Source organism: Stenella coeruleoalba, assembly GCF_951394435.1.
Source record: "Stenella coeruleoalba genome assembly, chromosome: 2".
Classification (NCBI taxonomy): Eukaryota; Metazoa; Chordata; class Mammalia; order Artiodactyla; family Delphinidae; genus Stenella; species Stenella coeruleoalba.
In genome coordinates this window covers 48924975-48952334 of record NC_137147.1, presented here as the reverse complement: position 1 = coordinate 48952334, position 27360 = coordinate 48924975, and the positions used below count along the sequence as shown (strand labels likewise).

General features: G+C 42.4%; 1 protein-coding gene across 2 annotated transcripts in view; it reads right to left on the bottom strand.

Annotated features, from left to right (window-relative positions):
* PYGL (glycogen phosphorylase L) overlaps positions 1-27360 on the bottom strand; it is a 53166-nt gene that overhangs the window by 3070 nt on the left and 22736 nt on the right. For both annotated transcript variants that reach the window (XM_079906350.1, XM_079906351.1), the window contains exons 6-20: positions 26938-27049; positions 26539-26621; positions 21776-21919; positions 21179-21271; positions 20338-20484; positions 19837-20000; positions 19250-19364; positions 18571-18672; positions 18289-18436; positions 18128-18186; positions 17881-18022; positions 15790-15997; positions 14366-14500; positions 13878-13944; positions 11671-11843 (exon numbers count right to left, since the gene is read on the bottom strand). In XM_079906350.1, coding sequence (XP_079762476.1) covers positions 11671-11843; positions 13878-13944; positions 14366-14500; positions 15790-15997; positions 17881-18022; positions 18128-18186; positions 18289-18436; positions 18571-18672; positions 19250-19364; positions 19837-20000; positions 20338-20484; positions 21179-21271; positions 21776-21919; positions 26539-26621; positions 26938-27049 — 1892 coding nt within the window. The remainder of the gene's footprint in view (positions 1-11670; positions 11844-13877; positions 13945-14365; positions 14501-15789; positions 15998-17880; positions 18023-18127; positions 18187-18288; positions 18437-18570; positions 18673-19249; positions 19365-19836; positions 20001-20337; positions 20485-21178; positions 21272-21775; positions 21920-26538; positions 26622-26937; positions 27050-27360) is intronic.

Sequence of the window (27360 nt, the reverse complement as noted above, 5' to 3'; positions counted from 1 at the left end):
TTAAAAGTGGAACCTGAGAGAAACCATCTCCTAGCTCAAGGGTCCTCCTGCTGCCCACTGCTGCCTATAATATGACATGTTTAAAAGTTTAATTTACTTCCTCATTATTAGTTCAGCTTGTATTTAAAGTTCAGTCTCTCACATCTATGCAGTAGTAGGGGAAGCACAATGTTTGGACACAGGCAGGCCCAGGTGTGAATCTTGGCTCTGCTGCTGGCCATTTGGGTGTCTGTGAACAAGTTACTTAAGCTCTCCAAGGCTCGGTTTCTTTCTCTGTAAAATGTGGAGAACACATACCTTGTAGGACTGTTGTGAGAATTAAGTAAAGATTTAAAAGTGCCTGCACAGTAAATTTTTGTCCCCTTCTATCCCCCTTCTCTTTGTCTATCACTGTAATTTTTTTTCATTTAAAATTATGTTTTTATATTCTTTTCTCATTTATCTATTTGGGGCTGGCAGTGGTTTCATGTAACCAAGTGATCTCTTTATTTTTGATCAATATTAACTCTTTATCTGTTCACACTTAATATAAATATCTTCCCGTTATTTGCTTGCTTCTACTACAACTCTGTGTGGAGTTCTTATCCTCCAGGGAATTCCTAAAAAAAAGGCATTTACTATGTACCAAGGTACTACATCATCTCATGCAATCTTCCAACGATCCTGAAGGTATTATTTTTCACTTCGCAGACTATATTTACACAGTTAGATGTTAAGTGGCTTTCCCAAGGTCAGACAGCTGCTAAGTGACAGAGCCAGGGTGTGACCCAGGCTGTGTGGTCCTATTCTGCCATGCTGCTTTCCTTCTTTCCCGTTGAGCCTGATCTTCTCAAGTTTGAAGTCAAACACCAGATTTCAGAAATGCATTTTTCCCTACCTATTAAGCCATCATAACCAGGATTATGGAAGTGTTGAGGAGGTGAGACCACCTTTTCTGTTTACATCTCCCAATTAAAGTGATAACAGCTCCTTTGTCATCTAGGTGCTGAGTGACAGTGGTTTTCATGTCTTGTCTGTTGACTACGGAGGTATGTGTTAGGAAAAGTGTACAAAGATTTTTCAGTAAGAAGGGGCCTTTTGATAGCCCTCATTTTGGAGGCAGTGATATTGTGTTTGCCTTTCCTTGCTGCCAGGGTTCGGGGACTCGGCGGGTAAACCCACGGAGGATGGGCTGACTGCGGATGCTGTCTGTGTCTATGAATGGACCGAGGCGAGAAATGGTACCACCCCTGTGTGTCTCTGGGGCCACTGTCTGGGAACAGGGTGAGTGGGGTCTGAAGATGGGTGCTGAGGTGGGTCCTTGGGGCGTTAGTGTCATATTATAGGCAGCAGTGGGCAGCAGGAGGACCCTTGAGCTAGGAGATGGTTTCTCTCAGGTTCCACATGGGGCTAGTGACCTTACACCTCAGCATGCCTGTCTGTAATACAAGGGAGGGTCTAGCTCTCCGGCTGTCTATGACACTGAAGCCCATTCCAGAACTCTCCTTGAGCGTTTTAAATGAAAGCATTCTTGTTTAGGGCCAGTGGAACCCCTTGACATCCTGTGCAAAATTTTGTATCTGTGCACATTCGAGGGTCAAGAGCTTTCATCAGATGCTCATACTGGATGTTGCATTTTGTACTGTTTACTTGACTGTTAAGTCACTGTTTCGCGTATGTACTAATTTTCATTGCTTTACAGAGTTGCAACAAATGCTGCAAAAGTTCTAGAAGAGAAAGGTAAGATAAAATGCTTATTTTACATCGTATAATTTCTTGGCTTGATGTGGGAAAAGAAAAACAGTGAAGAGACTATTGTGTACAATCTGAACACAGAGATACCTGGAGCACCCCAACTTTAGACAGTTCCTGACAGTCTAATAAACTCTCTTTTTTCTATTTAATATACACAATACCTGCTTTTCAGAGTTATGAAATTAAAAGTAAATACTAAGGAAAGAGTTAAAATTACCTTAAAAGAGCCCTTACTGTGAAGTGATAATAAGTGTTGTTATGGAGTAATCTGGATTACAGGGGAGGAAAATAATACGTTATGAAGTAATAGGCAGGACTTGCTTTCTGCTGCCCTCCTTACATAATATTTATATCAGTGTTTCTCAAAGTGTTCTGAGAACTGCCTTTGTCAGAATCTGCAGGGGGTGTTTGTTAGAAACACAGGTGACAGCTAGGTGGATCCTAGCTGTCTTCATAAACTGGAATCCCTGTGACTAAGACCAGGTGATCTTGATACGTGTTAAAAGCTTGTAATCACTTGCAGTATATCTTAAACTTTACTTGGCAATGCAGGTGAGGGTGAGTTATGGTAAACATTTTAAAGTGTGTCACCTGCTATACACAATCTTAATTACTTATGGAAATAAAAGAAATGTCATTTCATTGGTCCTCTAAACTCTCATGGCTCCTTCAATGTTGACAATGAATTACCTGAATTAAATTCCCACATAAATGAATACTTCACTTCCTGGATAATGCAATTACCTTAGAACATTTTAATTACATTAAGTCTCCAACTTATGAACTCTTGCTACCATGTATTTTAATTTTCTCTATATTACATACTCCATAAAAATGATTATTCTCATACTATAAAGTCAGTATTTAGATTTACCCTTTTCTTTGCTGTTTATTATTTCCAGCATCGCTGTGCTTCCATCTGGGATTTTTCTTCCACCTGTCTGTTGGTCTGAAAATGTTTTGGTCTGAAAATGTCTTTATGTCATCTTCATTTTTGAACGCAATTTTTCCTGGGCATAGAGTTCTAGAGTGGCAGTCATTTATTTCAACCTTTCTAAGATGTCATCCACTTTGTTCTTGCTTTTACAGTTTCATTAGAAAGTCAGCTGCCAGTCTTACTGTTGCTCCTTTAAAGATAATGTTTTCTTTTGGTTATTTTTGAGATTTCTTTTTTCTTTGTTTTTCAGCATTTTTACTCTGATTCTCCTAGGTGTTCTTGGTACTTATCCTGCTTAACTGTGGCCTGATATTCATCCATTTTGGAAAATTGTTGGTCATTATATCTTCAAAGATTATGCCTGCTCCATTCTTTGTCTTCTCTTTATCTGGGACTATAATTTTATATATATATATATATATATATATATATATCTGTTCCCATGTCTTATATGTTTCCAGTGTTCTTTTCTGAGTTTTCCAGACACTTTTCTCTCTGTGCTCTAATTTAAATATATTTACATCTATTTTACACATTATACCCTGTTCAATATATCATACGAAATTTTCTTTAACAATAAGTTTTAATAAATATTTCACTATTTTACCATTTGTTATTTTCAGTAAGTTATTTTAAAGTACATATACAGTAACTCCAATGTTTAGCTCTTTTGTTTTCAGAGGGAGTGTTGGCCAAAACAACCTCGTCAGCCTCTGCTGAACACTCTCCCTTCCTGTAGTACTTTGCTTTCTTAAATTATCCAAGTCATGAAAATCTGCTTGTGTTTTAGAAGAAGGTAGTGGTTTTCAATTATCATGTACCTAGGAATGAAATCTCTTTAGCGAGGGTGCTAGTTAAAAATGCACATTCTCACACTCCCCACCCCCTAGATACTGACTTCTGACTGGACTCTGGTGTGGGTTCATGAATTTGCATTATTAATAAGATTCACAACTGATTTTGATGCAGGTAGTTCATGTACAAGACCTTGAAGATCCCTTATTTAGGAAAGACAGTATTGAAATATAATAGGGGAGTTATTTCTTTTTTCTTCTTTTCAAGGATTTCCAGTTGATGCTATTATCTTGGAGGCTCCATTTACCAACATATGGGTTGCAAGTATCAATTATCCCTTGTTAAAGGTGAGTGATAGATCTTTACAAGATGTCAAAGTGTAGGTTGTTTCCACACACGTTTATTAACAGTTTTCCTTTTCGTAACTAGTTTTATATATTTCTAAGTTATTCTAACTTGTGATAGGTTATTAGCCAGTTGCTATTAAAGGGGGGCACAACGGCTTTTGGATTTTGTAGTCCTTTTATTTCCTTCTAATAGATTGAGCCAAAGCTTTTTTTCCCCATTAACTAACTGTACCTCGTATCTTTTATAATTTTTTCATAGATAGACTTGACTTAGGTTTGTTCGTTTATTTATTATTCCTTTTAAAGTGAAAACAAACCTCTCATACATCATTTTCAGCCCTATGAATGTCAACCACATCTTTCATTATTTTATGAGAAGGAAGTCTCTAGAGAATTCAAGGAAGTTGCTGAATGGTTTTACACAGCATCCCAGGTAGAGAAGATGATCTTTCCAAGAAGATAAAGAATTGACTGACAAGATGTGTTTTTTTTTAATCTGTTGTATATATGATCCTAATTTTATAATTTCATTCCATGTCTGATGCTCAATTGCTTATAGCCATACCTCCATAGAAATGTTAGCAAATGAGAGGGGGGTGGGTAAGATTCTTAGAGGGGACATATGGCCCAAGTTTGTAAACCGTCAATTAATCTTGGAAAGCATCTTAAGGGTACTTTTTAAAAAAATTAATTAATTAATTAAAAAATTTTTGGCTGTGTTAGGTCTCCATTGCTGCGTGCAGGCTTTCTCTGGTTGCGCCAGGCGGGGGCTACTCTTCATTGCAGTGCGTGGGCTTCTCATTGCAGTGGCTTCTCTTGTTGTGGAGCATGGGCTCTAGGCGCATGGGCTTCAGTAGTTGTGGCATGTGGGCTCAGTAGTTGTGGCTCATGGGCTCTAGAGCACAGGCTCAGTAGTTGTAGCGCATGGGCTTAGTTGCTCCGCGCGGCGTGTGGGATCTTCCTGGACCAGGGATCAAACCCATGTCCCCTGCATTGGCAGGCAGATTCTTAACCACTGCGCACCAGGGAAGTCCCAATGCTTCTTAACATAAAGTCAACTTTGTCCAATATTAATATACGTTTGTTTTGAGTAGTGTTTGCATGATATATCATTTTCTCTTTCTTGACTTTCAACTTTTCTGAAATCTTATATTTAATATATATCTTTTGTAAGCAACATATAGTACAGTTTTGATTTCTTTTTCAGTATAACAAACGTTGTCTGTTAATCGTAGTATTTAGTCTGTGTACATTTAATGTAATTATGATATTATTTAGGCTTAAATCTACTCTCTGTTCTCTATTTGTGTCATCTGTTCTGTGTTCTTTTGCCTCTACCTTCTGGCTTTCTTCTGACTTGGCAGTTGTCTCAAGGAGAAAAGTGTGTTGAGTGTCAGGCTCACCTCTCTGGGCTTCCCTTCTCTCTGGGATCCAGGCCACTCAAGACCTCATTACTTTGGTAGGTCTCTGATACCTTCACAGAAACGTTTTAAAAATATTTTCTTTAAGAACCATCGCTCTGGTGTCAGTCTTTCTGGTTTTTTTTCCCCAGGGGTGTCACTTAACAGCTGTGTAATCTTGGACTAACTGTTCTTAATGCTTCATCTATAAATGGGTGTAATCACAGCCTTTCAAGATTGTTGTGGTAGATTCACATATGAAAAGCATGTATGATAGTGCCTGATACAGAGTAAGCACTCAATGGCCGTTAGCTATTTTTATTATCAGTGGAGTGCCATAACTCTGAACAGTACTGTTGAATAAAAAAGTGTAGGTGGGATGAGACACGGATGTAGTGAAAGGCATAGGTCCTTACCCTCAAGACGTTTCTTGTCTAGTTGGGGAGACAGGAAATTAACGGGGGGTATAAAGTAATGATGTGGATTTCCGAGTATCACTTGGGAGTCGATTTCATTACTCAGCACAGTGGAAAAAGACCATGGGCTATGAAGCTAGACAGATTTGGATTTGGGTTCAAATTTGGCCTCTGCCACTAACCAATTATGACTTTGGTAAATTATCTCCCTTTGTTGTATTTTTCCTATTTCTATAATGAGGTTGGTACTGCATAGGGTTGTTGTGAAGGTTGAATTAAGTAAAATAATCATGCAAAAATATGGGCATTCAACAAAGGCTTGTTCCTTTTTTCCACTCTTTCTATAATACAGTAGACTAAGTTAGGTGTTAGGGGAGGACCCAGAACAATAATATCAGGGTAGGGAGAATTCAGGGAAGAGAAGGGTCTTGTGTGCAGGTGTGATCAATGATGACTTACAGGGAGACAGGATCTAAGCTCATGTCTTGAAGGCGAGGGAGAGCAGTTAGAAAACACAGACAGGAGGGGAGAATGTGAGCCAAGGCACGGGGCCAGAATGGGGTGATTATGTTATGAAATACCTGAGAGTCACGGAGGACCTCTATATAAGATCTTTCACACTCGTCATTCTTTTAAATCCTCACAGCACCTCTGAGTTTGGCACCATTGCCTCCACTGAGCGAAATGGAGGCTTAAAGGCTCGCCCAATTGCCCCATACCCTATAGAGAGGAAACGGGACTCGATCCTGCATTTCCTAACTCCAGGCAGTCAGATGGAGGTGCGCAGCTTTTGGGATGCAAGACTGTGGCCGGATGCGGATGGGCTTACAGCCAAGATAGGAGATTTTTGTCTGTTTAAATAGATAGTGTTCCACTCCCAAAGCTTTGTAACAGCAGATTTCAGGTAACTGGTATTTTAAGGATATTTATCTGGCGGAATTTGAAGCCAGGGAAACCAATTAGGAGCCACTCGCTGTGGTCTGGGCTGGAGGGGTGGTCTGACCTGTGAGTCTCGAGGGGCACCTCTGGCTGGAGAGGAGTGAGGGATAAGGGGAGTAGACTGACTGGGGCCTGCTTTCTCCTTATGCCTTCAGAATTTGAGATGAATTGCTGAAGGGCTTCTCTTACTGAATTCTCCTCAGAGGAGTCCTCATTCCAGGGGTAGCAGAACCAGAAGACAAAGGAAAGAGAAAACCAAGAAATCTTGCCCTTAGCACGGTAAGAGGAGGGCAAAGGAAGGAAGGGAAAGAGAAGCAGTATTGGGATCTCCAGACTGTCCCCGAATGCGAGTCATTTGCTGTGAGACCACGCAAAAAATGCAGGCCAGACAGACCCTGGGAAACCACGCAGGTTTCTGCAAGCAGCAGGCCCATGTCAAAACTGTGAAGCAGAAGAAGTTTGCCGTTACTGACCTCGACCTGCATATTCTGTACCCATTTCCCTACCAAATTCCCTACCAGGCATGAATTTCCTTTTTATAATCAGGAAAAAAAAAATTTTTTAAAGGTCCTTATATTTAGAAAGTTACTATTCTCTCTATTACTACAGTTCATAGTGGGAGACTACAGCAAATGACATATTATAGCGCTGGGGCAATGACCACTAACTCTTATTTCTCCATACTCATAAAGGAGCAGTGACAAGCAGAAATCTAAAACTTGCTTCTACACTGAACCTGAACATAATTCTTTTCTTTTTAAACTGCGAAGCAGACGTTTGCATTTATGGCCCCAGCCTACCTATTCTGTACCCACTCCCTTCCCTTGGCAATGTCCCACTTACTACATTGCACCCCCCTCCCTGCTCAGCACCGCAGAGGAATACACATAATATACTTTGTTGGTCTTTTCTCTTTGCAAATCTGTTCCAAGGAATAAACTCTGAATGAAATTCAGTCACCCTGAGATGAAAATAACAGATAATAGCTTAAAGTGTACATCAGGGATATTTGCACAGTCGATACATTCCTTCTTTAGCAAATATTTATCAGGTGTCTATTAGGTACCAAGAACTTTTCTAGGTTCTGGGGATACCACAGGGAATAAGAAAGTTGTGGTCTAAGCTCCTATGAAGTCTGTATGGTTGCTGGAGAGGCACATAGAAGACAAGTATGCAATAAGAGGATTTTGAATAGTGAGAAGTGCTGTAGAGGTAATAAAATGATGTGAAAGGAATGACTGGGAGGTGATGGGGGGGACAAGGTTCGATGGCTAGTTAGGGGAGGACCTCTTTGAAGAAATATCATCTAAACTGAGACTTGCATGACAAGGAGCCAGCAGTCATGGCAGAATCTGGAGGTCTCGGCTGAGGGAAGAGAAAGGCAAGGGCCCTGCAGTGGGATCAAGGCTGACGTGTTCCAGGAGCAGAAGACAGCAGGGCCTGGGGATGGAGAGGAGTGGGCTTAGTGATAGGCGACAGAGGCTGTAGCCAGATTCTGTAAGGCCTCCAAGGCCAAGGTGATGCTTGGGTTTAATCCACATGCCTTTGAAGGATGTGAAGCAAAAGAGGGATGTGATGAGAGTTGCATGTTAAAATGATCACTCTGGTTTCCCTGTGGGAACTGGGTTACAGCAGGGCGAGGGTGGAACAGGAAGCCACCTGGGACTGTTGGTGTAATCCAAGCAAGAGATGAGGGCTGGGTTAGGCTGGGTGATTAGTGGAAATGGAGAAAACTGAATGGCCTTGGGAGTAGTTTAGAGGCAGGGTTAAAAGTTTGAGGAAGGTGCAGTATTGCTCAGGGTTTATGTCCTTTCCTCATTTTCAGTTGAAATGGATGTTTTTAGGGCATATAAGCTAATTTACCTTTCGACTTAATCAAAATGTGGCAAGAGCTGATTTAACTAGCATTCTTTTTACTGGAATTTTCCATTAATGAGGAAATTCAGTATGTTTAGAATGATAATTGTTATATTTGGAGTCCTATGGTCATTATTAAAACCTGAAATGCCTTTTTAAAACATTGCAATATTAAATCATATTCAATAGAGTTTGTAATGTTCAAATCCTTTAAAACCAATTATCTCTGTATTGTATACTTTATCAGAATTTCTAACTAATCAGAATATTCTTTTCCCCAACTAAACCACTTAATTATTCTGCAGTTCATTGTAGAAGCAATGTTTAGATTATGCGTATCACTGCTCCTTTATGAGTATGAAGAAATAAGTTAGTGGGGCTATTTGCACTTTAAAAAAACATAAGTAAAAACCACAAAATGTCTAATGTGATTACCTATGGATGGTGGGATTATGTGTGATTTGTTTCTTCTTTCTTCTATTTTCCAAATTTCCTACAATAACATGAATTACTTTTAAAACATAGAAGTTATATTTCCAAAAAAAAGTTTATTATATTTAGAAACTCACTACTCTCTATATTACTACAGTTCATAGTGGGAAACTATAACAAATGACATAGCTATAGGCCATGTTTCAATTTTTTTTTCCTTTTTAAAAAATAGATTTACTGGAAACTTCCAGGATTTTTAAGCACGGTTATGGATGCCCTGAGGAAAGACGAACTAGTCTTCCCCAGTGATGAAAAGTAACTTAATGACGTAAAGATGTCCATTATTACTATATCTGTAGGATTCTGGTGGGTAATTATCATGTGACTTATTGAATGGGGAGGTGACCAGTCTGAATGAGTAGATGAGAATTCTTAGATGGGCACTAGGATTTGGGGTAAGGTATCTACAGTATCTACAAATTTTTAGTATTTGGTATTATCCTTATGTCTAATTTAATGACTTTACCAATTCAGTACTTTCTCTGAAGTTATAAAGGGAGTTGTAGGTTTAGGGTGTTTCAGGACCCTTGAAAGGTCCTGTACGGTCTAACCTAGCATTCCTTGGAGGAATCTCTGAGTTCTAGGTCTTATTCCCCATGTAACCAAAATCCGTACACCATCCAGCCGAATACCCCAACAGCAAGTCCAGTGACGAGCATCTGGCAAGTCAGCCTCTCACAGCTGGAGAGTCTCGAGTGCCTACAAATAGGCAGTCGTTATCGGTATTTTTTCTTTTCAGCACACTCGAGGGATCTAACATCCTCAGGAGTAACAGCGAGTCACTGTGGCAGGGGTGGATGGTATCAGAATTTGGAAGGGGACAGGGAAGTACTATTAGTCATCCTTCATGTCATAGCCTTTTCGAATTACCAGACAGGAAGTTGACCAGGAGGCTAATCAAACCTATTGATCTCATGTCCATCCTGTACATTTATGGGGAAATGTAAACAAATTGCTACAAAGCGTTCTCCTTGGTCCTGTGGTAGTTCTTGTTATTTTTTGGTTTGACTTACTTTGTTTTCGTTTAATTAAAACATTCCAGATATTATGAAATAAGGCAGAATAAGGAAAAGGTTCTGAGGTTCTGCTAATTCTGTACAAATTCAATGTTTTTGTTCCTTATTTTCAAAAATCACATAGGAATAAATTAAATCCAATAAGCTAAGTAAATTGTATGAGTAAACAGAAGAATCTTGCCTGGAGGAAAAAAAAGTCACTATATGAAGCTTATTATATATGAAGTTGTATTTCCTGGGAGGGATGGAAAGAGCATTCCTTTATTTTGGGCAAACCTCATGTTTTGCTAAAGCCTTAACTTAGAAGAGGAGAACTCTCAATGTATATTTCTTGAACTGAAAGCTTTTCTTCCACTTGTTCCTAGTGTTAAATTCCTGTCTTCTCCCCTTCTTATCATACATGGTGAGGATGACAAAACGGTGCCTTTGGAATTTGGAAAAAAAGGTAAACTAAGTTCAGCGGCTGACAGAAACATACTATACTAATTTCACCATTTTCTCAGCCAGCCAGACTTTGATTAGGGCCTAAAGAAGGGTCTCTGACATTATAAGGGGTTCTCTGCACCCCTGAATTGCTGTGCCGCCTGGTGTATACAATACACTGTTGCCACTGTTCCATGAGCTATGCAGCTTTCAGCTCCTTGGTTGTAGAGGCAACCACTCAGGGATATGCAGGGTGCCCGTATCTCTGACTTAATGGGACTAACTCCTTAAGTTGGCTGTTTCCATACCCTTTTAGGAAAAGTAGACTAGGAAAACAGCTGCTTCAATGATCAGCCTTTGAGTCCTTGTCTTTCTGCCCCTTGCAGCTCTGTGAAATTGCACACAATGCATATAGGAACAAAGAGAGGGTGAAGATGGTGATCTTTCCTCCTGGCCTCCAACACACCTTCCTGTGTAAAGGCACCACACGGTTAAAAACCGTGAGGTAAGATCTGCTTTGCTAAATGCAATGAGGGCTGCTCTGGTTTACTTAGACCATGAGGTGGGGAACGCATGTGAGCTCACCTAAGTCCTTTTCCTGCAGAGGTTTCCTGAGCCAGCAGTGGGCGTGACATCTGAGTACAGCGGAGAGCAAAGACTTGGTCCAAACACCACTTGTGGTGTATCTTTCTTATGTAAAACTGTACTGGGCTGCTTGGGTGAGCTGAAGTTACTGACATTTCTACAAGTCACCTGCCATTTTAGTAAGGGAAAGCACAGACGCTGGGCATTATGGAATGTTCTTGTTTAGCTTGTCATAGTCTACTTTGTGGAACATGCCAAAACTTCACTGTGGAGAATCAGAATTTGGTAAAAATTTGATCCCATCTAAAAATGTACAGTTACCAAACATTCTGGGGATATCTGTGGATAAGGTGGTTTTTGATTTGCACCTAGACAGCAAGCAGTAGCAAGAAAGATGCTCCAATGTAGTTAAATAATTTGTATTTCAGTTTAGTTAATTGAAATGGCATTAAAAAGTTCCAAGCTGTTTTCTAGCTTTCTGAATAGCATTGGGGAAAGTCCTAGCATGCTATTCAATCTGCTATAAAATAGTAAGATTCGGCACTCATGTAGCCTTTGGAAATTAACACTGTATTTTTAGCCCTAATATAGTCATACACTTTCCCTCCCAATTCCCAGAGATACTTAACTAGATTATTATTTAATAAAACAAAACAAAATCAAAGAATGTTGTGAAAATGTTGAAGTCCAGTAAGAAGCTATTTTTTCTCAGGACACTTTACAACTTACTTTCCATTGGCTTTGTCCACCCCACTGCTGGGTTCACTGGACAGGGAAATCTTTAGGTCAGAAGGCTCCATGTTCCAGATGTCCCGGGCATACTCCTTAATTGTTCGGTCACTGGAGAATTTCCCTGAGGCGGCTATGTTTCTGAGTACCATGATGTTCCAGGCCTTTGGATTCTGTAAACAAGAATTATACTTGTTTAATTGAATTAAATTAAATTGACGTGCATCTAAGGCTCAGGGCCTGAGTGCCCAACAAGCTGTATGACAAACATCAGGCCAAGCACATCCAAGTGCAATTTATGGGGAAAGTGACAGGAGTAAATTGTAATGAATCATAAATACATTTGTTCCACAGTTGGGAGCTGGACAGGGCAGACTGTGCTTTTCTCCTGTTTTAGATTATATTTCTCTAAAATGAAAAAGAAAGTATTTTTCACTCTTACAGAAACGCTAATTGGTAATTTCTGCCATAGTTACAATGTTTTGGCATGTAAGCCTTATTTCCCATGCTTCATTTTGAACGAAGATACCTCATCTCCCTTTAAACTACGGGGAAAAGGAAGAGACTAACATTCATTGTCTGCTAGATGCCACGTAAGAAATTTATCCCGTGGCTCACAGCCAGAGCTCGAAAAACACTACTCTAGAACATTAGCTACCATGCGGGCAAACAGTCCCATGGGAGACTTTATTCACCGACTTCTCTTTTCCTGTTTTTTTCAGAAGGTAGATACTCCAATAGGTTTACACTGAATCCCAAATACTCCACTGGGGTTTGAAAACAGGACCAATTAAGGTTTTATCCTAAATAAAAAATATACATCTATATATCTAAATAAAATATATATCTCTCATAATTTTATGTAAAAAGTATAAGAAGCTATTTATTTTTTATTAACATCTTTATCGGAGTATAATTGCTTTACAGTGTTGTGTTAGTTTCTGCTGTATAACAAAGTGAATCAGCTGTATGCGTATGTATATCCCTATATCCCCTCCCTTTTGGTGGGTCTCCCTCCCACCCTCCTTATCCCACCCCTCTAGGTGGGTCGCAAAGCACCGAGCTGATCTCCCTGTGCTATGCAGCTGAGCATCTATTTAGAGCCTCGTGATTTCGTAAAGAACTCTAAGAAGGAGTTCTATGGAAATGACCAGAATGTTATTTGAAAACAATCAGCAATGAATTGTAAACATTTAAAAGAAAAACTAACACACAGTCTGAAATTAGTTTATTCAGACTTTGGAAACTTACTAAAATAAGAAGAGAATAAAAGCTTCCTCTCTTCATGTTCTTTATTTAGAGGGATAATGACTAGACTTTCCGACCATGTGGGCCATGTTTTCTACGCTTCAACAATACAATTATTGTTAAGAGTAAAAGCTGCAGTTTGCACTAATGAACAAGGAAGATGGAACAGAATGCTGGCCTTCTAGGTGGGCATCCTTTGGATCAGGGCCATCATTTTAACAGAAGGGACCATTGTGCAAAACCAACATTCACATTTGTGCATGCCCTCACTCATATTTTCCTCTCCTGCTCTGTTTCACTTCCGTTTCTTTTCCTATACAGCTTTTCTACATAACAAGCATGGGTCATCCGATGATGGACACCTAGGTTGTTTCCATCTCCGGGCAATTTAGCAGATTTTTCAAATGCTGATGGTGGTCCCACCCGCTACTGGGTCAGAATCTCTTAGAGGGCGGTGGGCATCTGTACTTTGAAAAAACTGCTTGGTGATTCTGATGCACTTCTGGTTAAGGGCCCCAGCCCTAAATAGGCTCCTGGAGGGGCCTTGGCTTTGTCCATGCTGGGGCCTCAGTGCCCAGCATGGCCTGCCATGGAGGCACCCAATGCCCCAGTGCCTCTCTGTTGAATAAATGAGTGGGTAAAGTGAGTATTTAATTTCGCTTTATACTCTTAGTCTCTAGGATATGCCTGCTGCATGGTGGGTGCTCAATAAATATTGAATTATTTGTGACTTTTTACTTGGATATTAAAAAACCTACAACTGCAACTGAAATGTCAAATGCCAACCTTTGCCTGAATTCGGGAACAGTTAAGTTTTGATCTGAAAAACCTAAAGAGCTGCCTCACTTCCCATTTTTGATTGGTTGGTGGGGCCCTGTTATTTAGATTTAATAAAAAGAAACCAAAATTTTAATGAACCGTAAACTGGTTTCCTTTGTAAGTCTCGGCCATGTACTCACCATGTACAGCTGACTGACTTTTTCTTGACACTTGACGTAGGCTTCATAGTCTGCAAAAACTTTAAACCTTTTTTTGTGATTAGAAGGAAAAGACAAAAAGCTTCATTAATAGATGTGTGCTAAGATTCCATTTAAAATTCTCTTTTGCTTAATGTCAGGCATGGCTGGCTTACCAGTCTGACACTTCTATTCACAAGGGTTTCAACCAGCCCTCAACCTTTCTTCCCACACGTGAGAATGTTATCACACGGATGCATCTGAAAGTTGGGTACACCCGTGGAAGGAGAAAAAGAATACCAAATTTGTGGGTCTTATTCTTAAGTCTTCTCCTTGCATTGTTAGTGGAGAATATCTAATTTTCCTTTCCAAGTCTACGTTAGCTTATCAGATCACAGATCTATGCTAATCTACATGTGTTGCAGTTGGTTTAAGATATTCTCATCCCCTTTCCACGGCCCAAACAGCACCATCTTCTTGTGGGAACTCACCTGTCATGATAAAATAGCATGTTGACTAAGTCTTTGAAGAGGTCAGGCTGCTTGGGAGAAAAGAAGCCCTTGTCAATTTGGTCGATGGCCAGCTTTAGCTCTGGAAGTGCCTCGTAATATTCTTTTGCCTTATACCTGTAGGGTCGGGGCGGGGGATGAGAAAAGGTTCTGTTAATGTTTGTTAATGACACACTGGACGCTACATTAGCTGTGAAAAATGCATTCAGAAATATGGCATTTATAAAGTCACTATAGAGTTCAACAGGGTATAAATGATACTTAACTAGATCCTGACATCTTTTTTCCCAACTAAATTTGATTAGTTCCTTGTAACCAAAGACACTAAGGACAGTAGATAATAAAAATCCTAGTCACAGAGCGATAGTCTAATCTGGTAAAATACAGTAAGATTCATTTCAAAGCAGGCTTTATGGCTCTAAACAAGCGTCGTACAGTTGCTTTTTTAAAAAAAGATTTATTATTTCTTTCTTTCTTTAATTTATTTTTGGCTGCGTCGGCTCTTAGTTGCGGCTCGCGGGATCTTTCATTGTGGCCTGTGGGCTTCTCTCTAGTGTGGAGGCGGGTTTTCTCTTCTCCAGCTGTGGTGTGCAGGCTCCAGGGCGCTTGGGCTCTATAGTTGTGGTGCACGGGTTCCAGAGCTCGTGGTCTCTGTAGTTTGCAGCACACGGGCTCAGCAGTTGTGGCGCGCGGGCTTAGTTGCCCCACAGCATGTGGGATCTTAGTCCCCTGACCAGGGATCGAACCCGCATCCCCTGCATTGTAAGGCGGATTCTTTACCACTGGACCACCAGGGAGGTCCCCGACAGTTGCTCTTTGGTCCCACAGATTCCCAAATTTGTTGCTACTGAACAAAAATTTACTTCCAAGGGTTGGGAAGTATATTCGACACCCTCCAGATTTTGTGATTGCTCTGGCTCCTTTGAGCAGCATCTTTCTTTACTTCTTATTTGAATCCAGGTTAATAAACCTATCCAGATAGTAAGTGGAACAAGTATTCTGGGTGCTTCTATACAACCAGGCCTATCATCTACCACATTTTAGTCCATCTCTTTGAGGTCTTAAAGGAACACTCGATGGTTTAAATAATAGGCAAAAACTTCAACTACCCACTGGTTCAGTGTTTTGATCAAAGTAGAGATCACAGATGTGGAGAAGTGAATAGCTCATGAGGCCAGCTCTGCCATGGCTGATAACAAATAGCAACGAGCCCACGTACCTGTGCCCAAGCTCCGTTCACTTTCACTTGCTGCGTGTAATAAGACTGATCTGTGGTCAGGAGGGTCCCCTGGCTCATGGGAGATGTTCTGCTGTCACTCTCATGGGACCTGCCTCAATGGGACACCTGGGTGGGCAGGTACCCTCCTGGGGGGATACCTGCTCAACAAGCAGGAGTGCTCTCTCACCCTTTCTTGTCCAAAGCAGCCACGTCCTCTATTCTCATGCCAAAGATGAACAGGTTCTCTTCCCCGGCTTCCTCGGCCATTTCCACGTTGGCCCCATCCATGGTCCCGATAGTCAGGGCCCCGTTCAGCATGAACTTCATGTTGCCCGTCCCCGAGGCTTCGGTGCCTGCGGTAGAAATCTGCTCCGACAGATCTGTGGCTGGAATGACTGCAAGCAAGGCATTAGTGACAGAATTAGTGATCTCGTCTCTCTGGATCCGCTTGTACGGTACCCAAGCATTCACCTAGCTGGCCTGTTCTAATCATTAAAGTAGTAATGTGTACATCAAGATAAACATTCAAATGGTGCAGGATGGATCTCACGCTTCCCCTTGACTCTGGCAACCACTTTTGCCCCTTTCTGATGTGCTTCTTGGTGGTTATGGCCACAGTGCTGAATAACTCTATGCTTACACTACTCTTCCTTGGTCTAGAAACGTTAAAGAGCATCTATTGACTCTCTGCTATAAAAGTCGACGCTACTGTGAAGTAAAATTCCTATTTTATGGCCAGACAAGAAAAAGTTAAACATGAAAATTTTTCCCTGCCCTTTGGCCTCCTCTCTCCCTTCTCCTGTGCATTGTGTATCTGCATTAGGCATGGACCAAACCTCTCCATCAGCAGAAATATCTACTCAGCCATAAAGAGCAACGTTCTCCTGGCACCAACAAGACAACTCCTTAAAAGACAACATTCCTTCTTGATCTTGTAAGGGGTCACAATGACCCACCACTTTGTACCTGAAGATCTGGATTCTGTAAACTGTCAACAATACAGCATTTAATGTAGAGCCCCGTCTCGAAAAACTTATATAACTGCTTTGACTTCTAATGGGTGGAATAGTTCTTGGAACTTTCTGATCTGCTGTTCCTGGGTTATAATCCTCAGTTTGGCTCAAATAAAATTTTCCATTTCTTTCTTGGATGGGCTGATTAATTTTTTATCAACCTTACACTTCTCTTCTCCCCCTTCTTCCTTTCAGTTTTTGTTATGGTTTTATTTTTATTTCTTCTATTTCATAACTTTATAAAATGTATCTAAACTTCTCTTTCTTGATCCTTAAGATTCAGAATCTTCCCTGACCCCTCTTTTGCAATCTGAGGAAACTGGATTGTGCCATTCCTTCCACTCCTTACCACCTTCCTTCCGCTTTCACTGCAGGGAAATAAGCCACAGGCAACTGAGGTGTGCCCAGGGCAGACCTTTCAGTCTGATTCACACAGAAGTTCCTGCTGCCTGCAGCATCCCTCCGGTGCCTCCGCTACAAAGCACAGGACCTGCTTTACTTTGAGAGCTTATTTGTGGATTAGACATATCTTCATTTGCGCCCATAAAAATCTGGCTCTTTTTTTCTTTATGCAGACAGTTCTTAAATTGTAACATCAGAGGACCCAAAAACACCTCAGAAAGAGAAAGGTCCCTTTTCAATTTGGGAAAAGGGCGAACACACAGTTGGCATTTGCATGTGGGTGGTGCTTTGTGACGCAAATAAGAAAAGAAAGGGATGTTGGCTTCTTGCCAGTCTGCCTGTCCCCACATGGGAACTCCACGCCTGCTCTGAGCGCCTGTCTGAGGCACGTCTAAGCCTAGGGCTTTGGCAGCCTGACATCTGCCCTCATTCCCTGCTGCCACATGAACAAATGACAGCCCTTCTTTCCATGGAGTGACCAGAGGAATATCCGGGGATTGGGGCACTGGTGTTCTATTGCAGAACTGGGGCTGGGAACTGAAGATCTTTTTTTTCTTTTGTAGAGCATGCTCTGTACTTTACCAAAACCTCAGGGCCACCTCCTCCAACACCCAGCCCTGAGCAGCTGAGAAGAGGAAAATGTGCTTGCAGATGTAACCTCTGATGTGGAGTCTGGGGACAGTCATCTCAGTGTCACTTGGGTCACCTTAAACATTCTTAGCTTAGGGTCGTATTCTGCCTAAGAGTGACACCTTCTATCCTAAGTCACTGGCTCCCGAGGTCAGCTGCTCCATTTTTCTATAATGTGTAATCCATCCCTAGCATGTGCCCTGGCCCCGCATGGTTTGTGAGGACAGCACTACCTTTTTCAGCAAGAGACACTTTGTAGTTCTCCAGGAAGATGAGTTTCAACTTGCTTCCAACCATGGGGTCATTGTTCACCACCTCTGCCACTGAAGTGATCAGCTTTATGATCAGTTTGGCCATGTGATATCCTGGGGCAGCCTTGGGGAAGGGTGTGGACACATGACAGAATGCAGGCATGATGAAGTGGAGAAACGGCCAAAGAGACAAGAGCCCCCAAGTACCCAGGGAAGAGAAGCAACTTACTTTGCCACCGATTATAACTGTTCTGGGCACAAATAGCTTCTTCGGGTCTTTCTTAATGCCTGCAAAAGATGGAGAAGGGGATGGAACGGAGGACGGAGGATGGCCAGGGTGGTGAGAGCGCCACCTCTGGGGGCTGGTCGGGGGCTGCAGGGCTGACTCACGGTTGTACATGGTGACCACATGCAGGCAGTTCAGGAGCTGCCGCTTGTACTCATGGATCCTCTTCACCTGCACGTCAAACATGGAGGATGGGTTGATCTTCACTTTGTACTCCTTCTCCAGGAACTGAGAAAACTTCAGCTTGTTCTCCTGTTGAGACAGTGCATGGGGCCAGGGCCCTTTGGACTCAGGAGCATTGGGTGGGTGGTCTGTTTTTAAAGAGTTGGGCATGAACCCTCCAAGCAAGTGCCGCCGGGCAAAGCACCCACACCGGGAAGCCTCACCTGCTTCACGTTGGAAATCTCCCGGAGGAAGACGTCGTCGCCCAGGAAGCTGTTCAGCTTCGTCAGCTGGTTCAAGTCCTTCACATAGTCCTCTCCGATTTTCTTTCAGTTTAAAGGAAAAGGTGACTCGAATCAGGGAAGGCAGTCAAGCCCACATGAGCAGTTTCTATCAGTCTGTGGCAAGGGCTCACATGCCCCTAACACTCGCACCCCACAGCACACAGAATGGCTTCATTCACAGGAGATGCTGAAAACGCCGTGTGGGAAGAACACTTGCTATACCTTCGGTGGTATTAAGTGTTAAAAACAGGAAATCTACCTAAAAAGAGTGACAAATAACCCAGGTTCTACTAGTTACTGTTAGAGGACAAACAAAGGTCCTGTTAGAGGACCTCTGTTATCCTCTTTTATTAAACAGGGGTACCATCTGTGTGTCATATGAGCACTGTGCACCAGGGCCAGCTGCGTAATGCGTGGGGTCTCTTTTTTCTGAAATCAAGAATTTCAAGCTGGCTACGGCGGAGAACGAAACCAGTGCGGAGCCCTGTGGGGTTGCACAGGCCACTGGCTTGGGGATGAAGCAGGCCCTGCTGCAGACTGGATTTGCAAGTTATAAGCGCACTCTCTGCCTCTTGAATTCCAGTCAGAAACCCCCTTTCCCTCGGCACTTCCCGGTTACCTCTGCTATTAACTCTGCCAGTCCTGGGTTGCAGAGTAACAGCCAGCGCCTTGGAGTGATCCCATTGGTTTTATTCTGAAACTTGTCTGGCTCTAGCTCACTGAAGTCCTTGAATCTGGAGATGGAAGAGACACATCACTAAACGTGGCTGGAACGGCAGGTTCCGCATGCTGGATGAAGTTCAGGGTTAGATCTAAGGAGCAGAGTGTAGGCTTAGAAAGGTTAAATAAAAGTGGAGAGAGGGGCTGACAGCAGCTATGGGTGTCATTCTAAATAGAAATCCATTTGCAATTCAAAATAATTACAAGAAAAAATCCAATCTAATCACCTTCATATGATTTCCCAGCACTGACATATATATCAGACTTTTGAACAGAAGAGTTTTGTTTTTTTTCTTGTAAGTCTAGAATTAGGACTGTTCAGAGAGGAAGGGCTTTTCCTTTTAGAGAAGGGTTCTTTGTATAGAAGACATTACTTTTAAATATTTCACGGGGCCTCTCCTCATCTCCAACCGCAACCCTGCATTCGCTAGCACCGTTCTATTCCTGAGCAATGTGAGACCCGCTGCGACGGGGGTGGAGGCTCACACTTGGTTCTTCACGATGTCTGAGTGAATTTTAGCCACGCCGTTCACAGCATGGGAGCCCACAATGCAGAGATGGGCCATGTTGATCCTTTTGCCTCCTTCCTCTTCTATCAGAGACATCCTTCTCAGGCGGTCGACATCTTTAGGAAACAAGGCGGCAATTTTCTAGGCAAAGGAAGAGAAAGGCCTTACTGGTCACTCAGGTTTCCAGCAACCCTGGGATAACGTTATTCACTTCCCAACCAAAACCTTTGATGGAGCAAAGGTAAGACTTCACTCCCACAGAGAGGAGTGAAGATGCCTAGGGAGATGCCATCCCTCCAGGTTAGTATTTTCAAAAGGATGTCATTAACAGAGCCCCACCCGGACTTGAGTGCTTTTGATGTATCAATGACTGAAAGATGTTTGGGCCTCAGGTTTGGTAAGAGGGAAGACTGCAGCCACCCTTAACATCTCTAGACCTCCTTCTCAAAAGGGTTATGAATCTGTCAAAGTGACTTACATCTAAATGCTTTTGATTCATCTCGTAAATGATTTGCAAATGTCGAGGAAGCAGCTTTTCCACCAGCTCTACAGGCCAGCGCTCCAGGGCTTCCGGGAGCACTGTATGGTTGGTGTAGGCAAAGGTCTTCTGGGTGATCTCCCATGCCTGCGGGGAGAGGGGGGCTCAGTGCTTGCCTCTGCAGGAAAGGCGGCCTGCAGGTGTGCCCCATCCTGCAGGCCAAACACTTCCTCAACTCCTGCCCGTCAGCAACAGGACAATTCTATCTGCATGTATACAGTTAGACACAATTCCGCTAGGTTCCTGGATGGTCCAGGTAATGGGAACATGTTTTTTTTGGGGGGGGGGAGGGGGAGGAAAAGCAGTAAATTGTCTGATAAAATTTAGGACAGCATATGCTGATAAATCTTCTCTAGTATCCTAACTTGTCTTTCATTTATTAAACAAACAAAACTTGAGGAATAAAACTTCAGTAATGTTCTGAGAAAGTACCAAGTATGCTTAAAATCGGTGGAGACACCTTCAGTTAGCTGTATTCTGAGGCTAGAGAGTTTAATTTCGAATCCTTTTAGACACAAAAATGGCAAACACAATATAAGCCTTAATAATATAGCCACTGAGCTGTGTCCCATTAGCAATGTGTTTATTTATTTCTTAGTCTTACTCCCTGTAAAGCAGTAAGAGCTGAGACATGTCAGCGCCAGGGCAAAGTTTACCTTTAATTGTTGGAAGTTAGCAACAGTGACTTATTTTGAAAAACTGTGAAAGGCGCTTTGGGCAGAATCTCTTAAGCACAGATATTCTGGCCAGTCAAAGGAAAAAGAAGCCAAAGCATCCGGACCTTGGACCAGGGCAATTTTTCAATGTCCACAAAAATCCTCATCAGCTCAGGGATGGCGAGCGCAGGGTGAGTGTCGTTCAGCTGGATGGCAACCTGCAAGGGGAAAACCGACGTGAAGGTCACCAACGGCCCAGGCCCTTGTTCTCATCCGTGCCTCACACGTGCACCAAACAAAACGTCTGCCCTCTACGGAAGGCTTTAAGTATCCTGTAGCTACTCAGTTTTCCTTTTTAATTGAAGTATAGTTGATTTAAAATATTGTGTTAGTTTCAGGTGTACAGCATAGTGATTCAGTTAATATATAAATATTCTCAGATTGTTTTCCATTATAGGTAAGTAAATTTCCTGTGCTACACAGGAAATCCTTGTTGCGTATCTATTTTATGTATAGCAGTGTGTATCTGTTAATCCCATACTCCTAGTTTGCCTCTCTCCACCCCCTTTGGTAACCACAAGCTTATTTTCTATGTCCGTGAGTCTGTTTCTGATTGGTATATAGACACTCAGATTTTTTTTAGCATGGAGACAGAGGAGTAAATCTGATGGAAGTCCTGATGCCCTCAGTTGTTCCCGCCTGCGTTCGGGCTGAATACTCGCCTGATCTGGGAAGGCATCGAACGCAGTTCCGGCACTCCTGCTGGACCCAAGCTTAGAGGCTTTGAAACGTCGGATGACATCTTGCAAGGTAGCAGCCACCACAAAGTACTCCTGCTTCAGTCTCAGCTCCTTCCCTTCAAAAAACTTCAAGCCAGAGAGACTGAGTGAGAGGGCTCACATTGCTAGGAGTGGCCAGAACATGGGTGGCGTCCCCTACCAGGGGACTTTAAGGCTAAAGCCCATGGGATGTCTGGTGGAAGCTGGCAGGTCGAATGCCAAGCATCAGCCTCCTGAAACTCCACTAAAATGACAGTAAAGGGATTGAAAAAAGGCATGATAAAGGATGAAGGGGATGGAGAGAAGACAACAGCAACAACTTTTCAGAAGCTGAAAAACAGATGGATAAATGGTAAACTGAACCAGAAGACCCAGGAAAGCTGCATCCTGACCTGGTAGTGGAGAAAAGCCAAAGGAACAACCCAGTGTATACACTGGAGCTCCCAAAAGGCCCAAGAAGTGTCAGCATTGGGTGCCTCCAGAAGTAGGGGTGAAGAGGGGGTAAAAGGTTAGTGGGGAGCCTAAGAAGCAGTTGGCCTCAGACCTCCTCTCCAATTCCCTCAACTGGACAATCTCCTTTGCCAACTCAGGCAGAAGCTGGAGGTCTGTTCTCTGGAGATGGTATAACAGGGGTCTCTGGACTGGAGGGCAGCAGGTAAAGTCGGAGGCAGGGGTACCATCCCATACTAAAAATGGGAGAAGAGGCTCAGTGAAAGTTTATGTACTGAATACTGATGCTTTCAGTCTTCATCTCCCAACTGAATTTGAGAACACAGGCAGCCAGTGTTAATTCCACCAGGAGAGAAGCTGCAAGCGTCTTCTCTAGGGAATTCGACCAGCACAGGAGGGAGGACCTAAAGACATGGACATGAGGAACTCCACCAGGAAGCGGCCCCAGCAGGTCACAGGTGAGGGAAACCAAATAGATAAATCCCAAACAAGTGTACAGAGCTCCCCAAAACTTGTTGGTACCTTTCTCTTAAGTTTCAGTGGGCAGCTAAGGACCATTAGACAGCTAAGAAAAACTTCTAAAACATGTTAAAATAATAAAAGCCAACTTAGAGGTAACAGAGATTAGAGAAAAGAATGATTATAAGAATACTACCGGTATCCTCAGATAGATTAGATATTGTATTCAAGGAATACGAATAAGATGCTTCAAGAAAATATCTAGAGCAAAAAAAGATTACGTGGAAATTAAAACATGACAGCCAAAGTGAAAAACCCAATAGGAAGACTGGAAGAGAGAGTTGTGATTGCCCAAAACGTGAGCAGGAAGACAAAGAGATGATAAATAAAAGAAAAAAGGTAAGAAGACTAAAGAACCAGTTGAGGATGTTTAACAATTCCAGACTGTTTCTCAGAGAGCTGTAGTCCTGTGTCCCCAGACTGAAAGGGTACCCAGGCGTGATAAGTGAAAGCAGACTTACACCAAAGCACACCCCCCAAAACTTTTAGTACACTCAGAGAGAGGCGTTTTGGAGAGGGACAGAGGGAGGGGAAGAGGGAGAGGGAGACTAGAAGCTTTCAAAGGGGGAAAAAAGCAGAATTCAAACAAAAGATCAAGAATCCAATTGCACTGTACTTTTCGGCAACACCAACAACTAGGAGATTAAAAAAAAAAAACTTTGAGTCTTCAGTATCCAGGCAAACTCCCAATGAGAGGGAAAAATAAAGACATTTTCCAACATGCAAGGTCTCAAAAAAACCGACCTCACTTGCACCCTTTCCTAGGAAGCCCCAGGCATGTGTACTACCAAAACAAGGGAGCAAACCAAGACGTGGGATCCTGGAAACAAATGATCCCCGAGAGTATATGAGCACAGACGTCCTCAGAACAATGGGAAACGTAGATCCCAGGATGACAGCGGAGCAGCCAACCAGAAGAGATCCAGAAGAGACTTCAAGAAGACTGAGTCAACAGAACACCTAAGGTGTTTGAATATATTGAGAGGAAATTTCTACGACTGGGGTAGAGTGCAGGCTAAATTAGGGAGAAGTACTCAGAAAACCAAGCAAACAAACAAAACAATGATTAACTCCAGGAAAGGAGAACATTTTAAGGAAAGGAAAAATAATCAAGAGACGATGACATGTATTGTGCACAGATCAGCTGTCTGTAGCACTGACAGCGTCATAATAATGTAAACACTAGCTGAAGAGCTAGTGCAAATCACCATGTAATTATGTTGAGAGAGTGGGCATAGAAAACGTGTTTTTGTGGTGGGGGTGGAAGTCTATGGGAGGAAGGGAGCTAAACTCTCATCTTCAGTAGCGGGGAGTCAATATTGTAAAAAGAGGAAATCACGAAGCAGCAGTAACAGCATGTTGTTAGAAATATGGAGGTAAGTATCCAGGAAAGCAATTCAAAGCAAGGGGATGTAGTTGCTTTGGGGAAGTGGGAAATAGGAGACTGATTTTATAGTAAGCCTCAGAGAGCTGCTTTTCTCTTTAAACTATGTGCAGGTACAACTTTGATAAAAGTTTAAAAACCAAAAGAAAAATTTAAAGTCATTAACAGGAAACTGTCTGGATTGATATTACCAATGGGAATTTATAGGTGGTAGAATTTGGAATTTTTTTTTTTTACTTGGTAGTTTTTTATATTGCTTATATTTCTTTTTCTAATAGCATGTTTCATAGTAAAAAATATAATGAAATCATTATTCTAAAAAAAGCACATGAATCCATCCACAATGAATTTAAATGTTTATTTAGGGAATTTTTAATGTGCTAGAAATAAATGATTAATTAAACAATCACTGACCTCAGTTAAGTTCAAACTACTGGGGAGAGACAGATGTATAATCAAGGCTTGAAATCAAACAAGACAGTTTTTAAAAACATTTATGTTGTATTTAAGTGTATACACAGTACTTTGGGGACCTGAATACTCAGGTGATATCTTTATCTGAGCCCTGAAAGCTAAGTAGGAATTTGAGGTGAGCGCAGAGTATTCCCTGCACGCAGAGGAAACCTGGGCAAAGCATGGAGGTTAGAAAGAACAGGGCAAATAATCCTCTACAGCTGGGACCTATTGCTAGGCCAAGATCACAGAGGATGTGTCAGAACTGATGACCACATAGATGAAGATACACCTACGATTCTGTACTTCTCTTAGGGGTAAGCAAAAGCCTTAAAGAATTTTAAGCAAGGAAAAAAAAAAATCTCATTAGTTGCAGAGTGAGGACAGGGGGCGAGACTCTTGGAAGACAGACAAATAGGGCTATGGCCAAGTTGGGGAGAGGGAATGAGTCTGTTCTTGTGGTTACAGTACGAAAAAGATTTATCAACTTCTACTTAAAAACAAGCATAACTCTGAGAGCTACCTTTTCTGCCCAATGCATTTAGTCAACTTTGCACCCCATGCTAACCTAGTATGTGTTATCAATTGTTGTGGATGATTATTTCCAAGTAAAGTTAGGTTTGGGCCCTACTGAAGATAGGAGGATGAATTTCAAGCCCCTTCTAGTTAAACAATCCTGCAGGCTTGGGTTTGGCTAGGCAGTGTGGCCCCAGTCTTGGAAGGATTCTTACTTTAATTGACCTTGAAACAGAACAGTCTTTTGCTTTTGCGTTACAGATTTCTTTTAAGGTACTGAAGCCACATCGTTTCTCCCAAAGGAAAAATAACACATACCATTAAGTTCCTAAAAATGCTGCAGCAAATCCACTTAATCCTCCTTGGAGATGGGTTTAACACTAAGTGGACATCTGGTCTTAGGATCATTTATGTCCTAGTCCCCAAGATCCTTGTTTTGTGGACATCTTTGTGGAGCAGGGTACTAGTTTGGTTACTTCTGAGATTATTATTTAAAAAAAAATCATTATAGCGTCCAGAAAATTATTTTACTCATGGAGAAGTTAGAGCTAAGTATGTTTTAACCCACTAAGAATCCATAACGTGGGCTTCCCTGGTGGCGCAGTGGTTGAGAGTCCGCCTGCCGATGCAGGGGACACGGGTTCGTGCCCCGGTCCGGGAAGATCCCACATGCCGCGGAGCGGCTGGGCCCGTGAGCCATGGCCGCTGAGCCTGCGCGTCCAGAGCCTGTGCTCCGCAACGGGAGAGGCCACAACAGTGAGAGGCCCGCATACGGCAAAAAAAAAAAAGATCCGTAACAGGCATCTGAGATCCAGTTCCAAGTGTTTTTTTTTTTTTTTCTTAAACTAAGTTATTTTTCGTGTAAACTTTGGAATGATCACCTATAAGAAAAAGTTTAATGAGATAAATAAGTGGCATAAGAAACAAGTGTCTGCTCCTGGGTCTATTCTGAGGTCCATGACCCCACCTTGCCTTGGGTCAGAGGAGACCCATGAGTGAGGGGAAGAGGACAGGCAAGACACCTCCAGGGACTTCTGATGCTGTGGATGAAATTTCTGTTTGGAAAGGAAGGAGTGCTTCACCTGTACTGCACCTCATCTTTTATAGCCAGGTTTTGTTTTGAAATACATGTACAGAGCCTCCCAATTAGTGATGGGGTCACTAATCAAGGGCGAAACACCAATTCTGACTTCATGAATTGTACAAATTCGTTTTCCTTACATGGGTGGGAGGGGAAATCTACACAAGTCAGGAAGAGATATGGTGATTATTCCTCACTGAAGGAAAAAACTCAGTATTAAGTATGTGCTTTATGGCTACTGAATAGGTGCTTCTGAAATAAGCTGCTTCTGTTTCCACTGAGAAAGCAAGCTTGATCACTCACATTATCATTGGGATAGAGGACCCGGGAGATGTTCTCGGCCAGATTCCGGTCCAGCACAGCCTGAATGTAGTCTCCAACGTTAACTGAGGGAAACGTTAGAAAAATGAATAAACAGACGAGCCAACCACTGTTTTCAGAAGCCCCCTGATCTCACCTGATGCTTGTTGGGTACCATGTGGGATTCCTAAAAATCCAAAGAGATTTCAGCAAACCTTCATGCTGTGATTCACATGACAGTCTAGACTGAAGGACTGATTTAACCATGTGCCCCATACCTGCTCCATATAATGCTTTAGTCACTAAAGAGTTTGGATCAGAAACTCAGTGCAACTTGGCTCTAATTATTGGACAGAAAGATTAAAGGTACACATGAGGAAAGGGAGCCCACGCTGTACTCACAGTCTCTGAGGTTAAAGTCATTGGGTGCGCGAGCGGACCAGAGGCGCATGGTGTTGACCGTGTTGTTCAGATATCCAGGCACCGGGGTGTCATATGGAAGAGCAAGGACCACCTGCGGGGTGAAACCAAAGCAGCTACTTACTGTTACCCATGTGGATGGAGGAGGTTGAACAGAGGTGGGAGACAGCAGCTGGAATTTGGTTCCTGGCTCCATCACCAACTCAAACTGTATGATCCCTAAACCAAGCTAAGGGTCCCAAGGCTGGAGGTGGTATTAGGGGCCATGTTGGTCCTCCTCCCACTTGGAACAATATGGATGGCTGGAATGACCCAGACAGATGGTCCCAGATGGTCCTCCACATCATTTCCACGCTGACTTCCCTTTGTGTCCCTTGCCCTGATCTGGACACAGATCTTTCATGT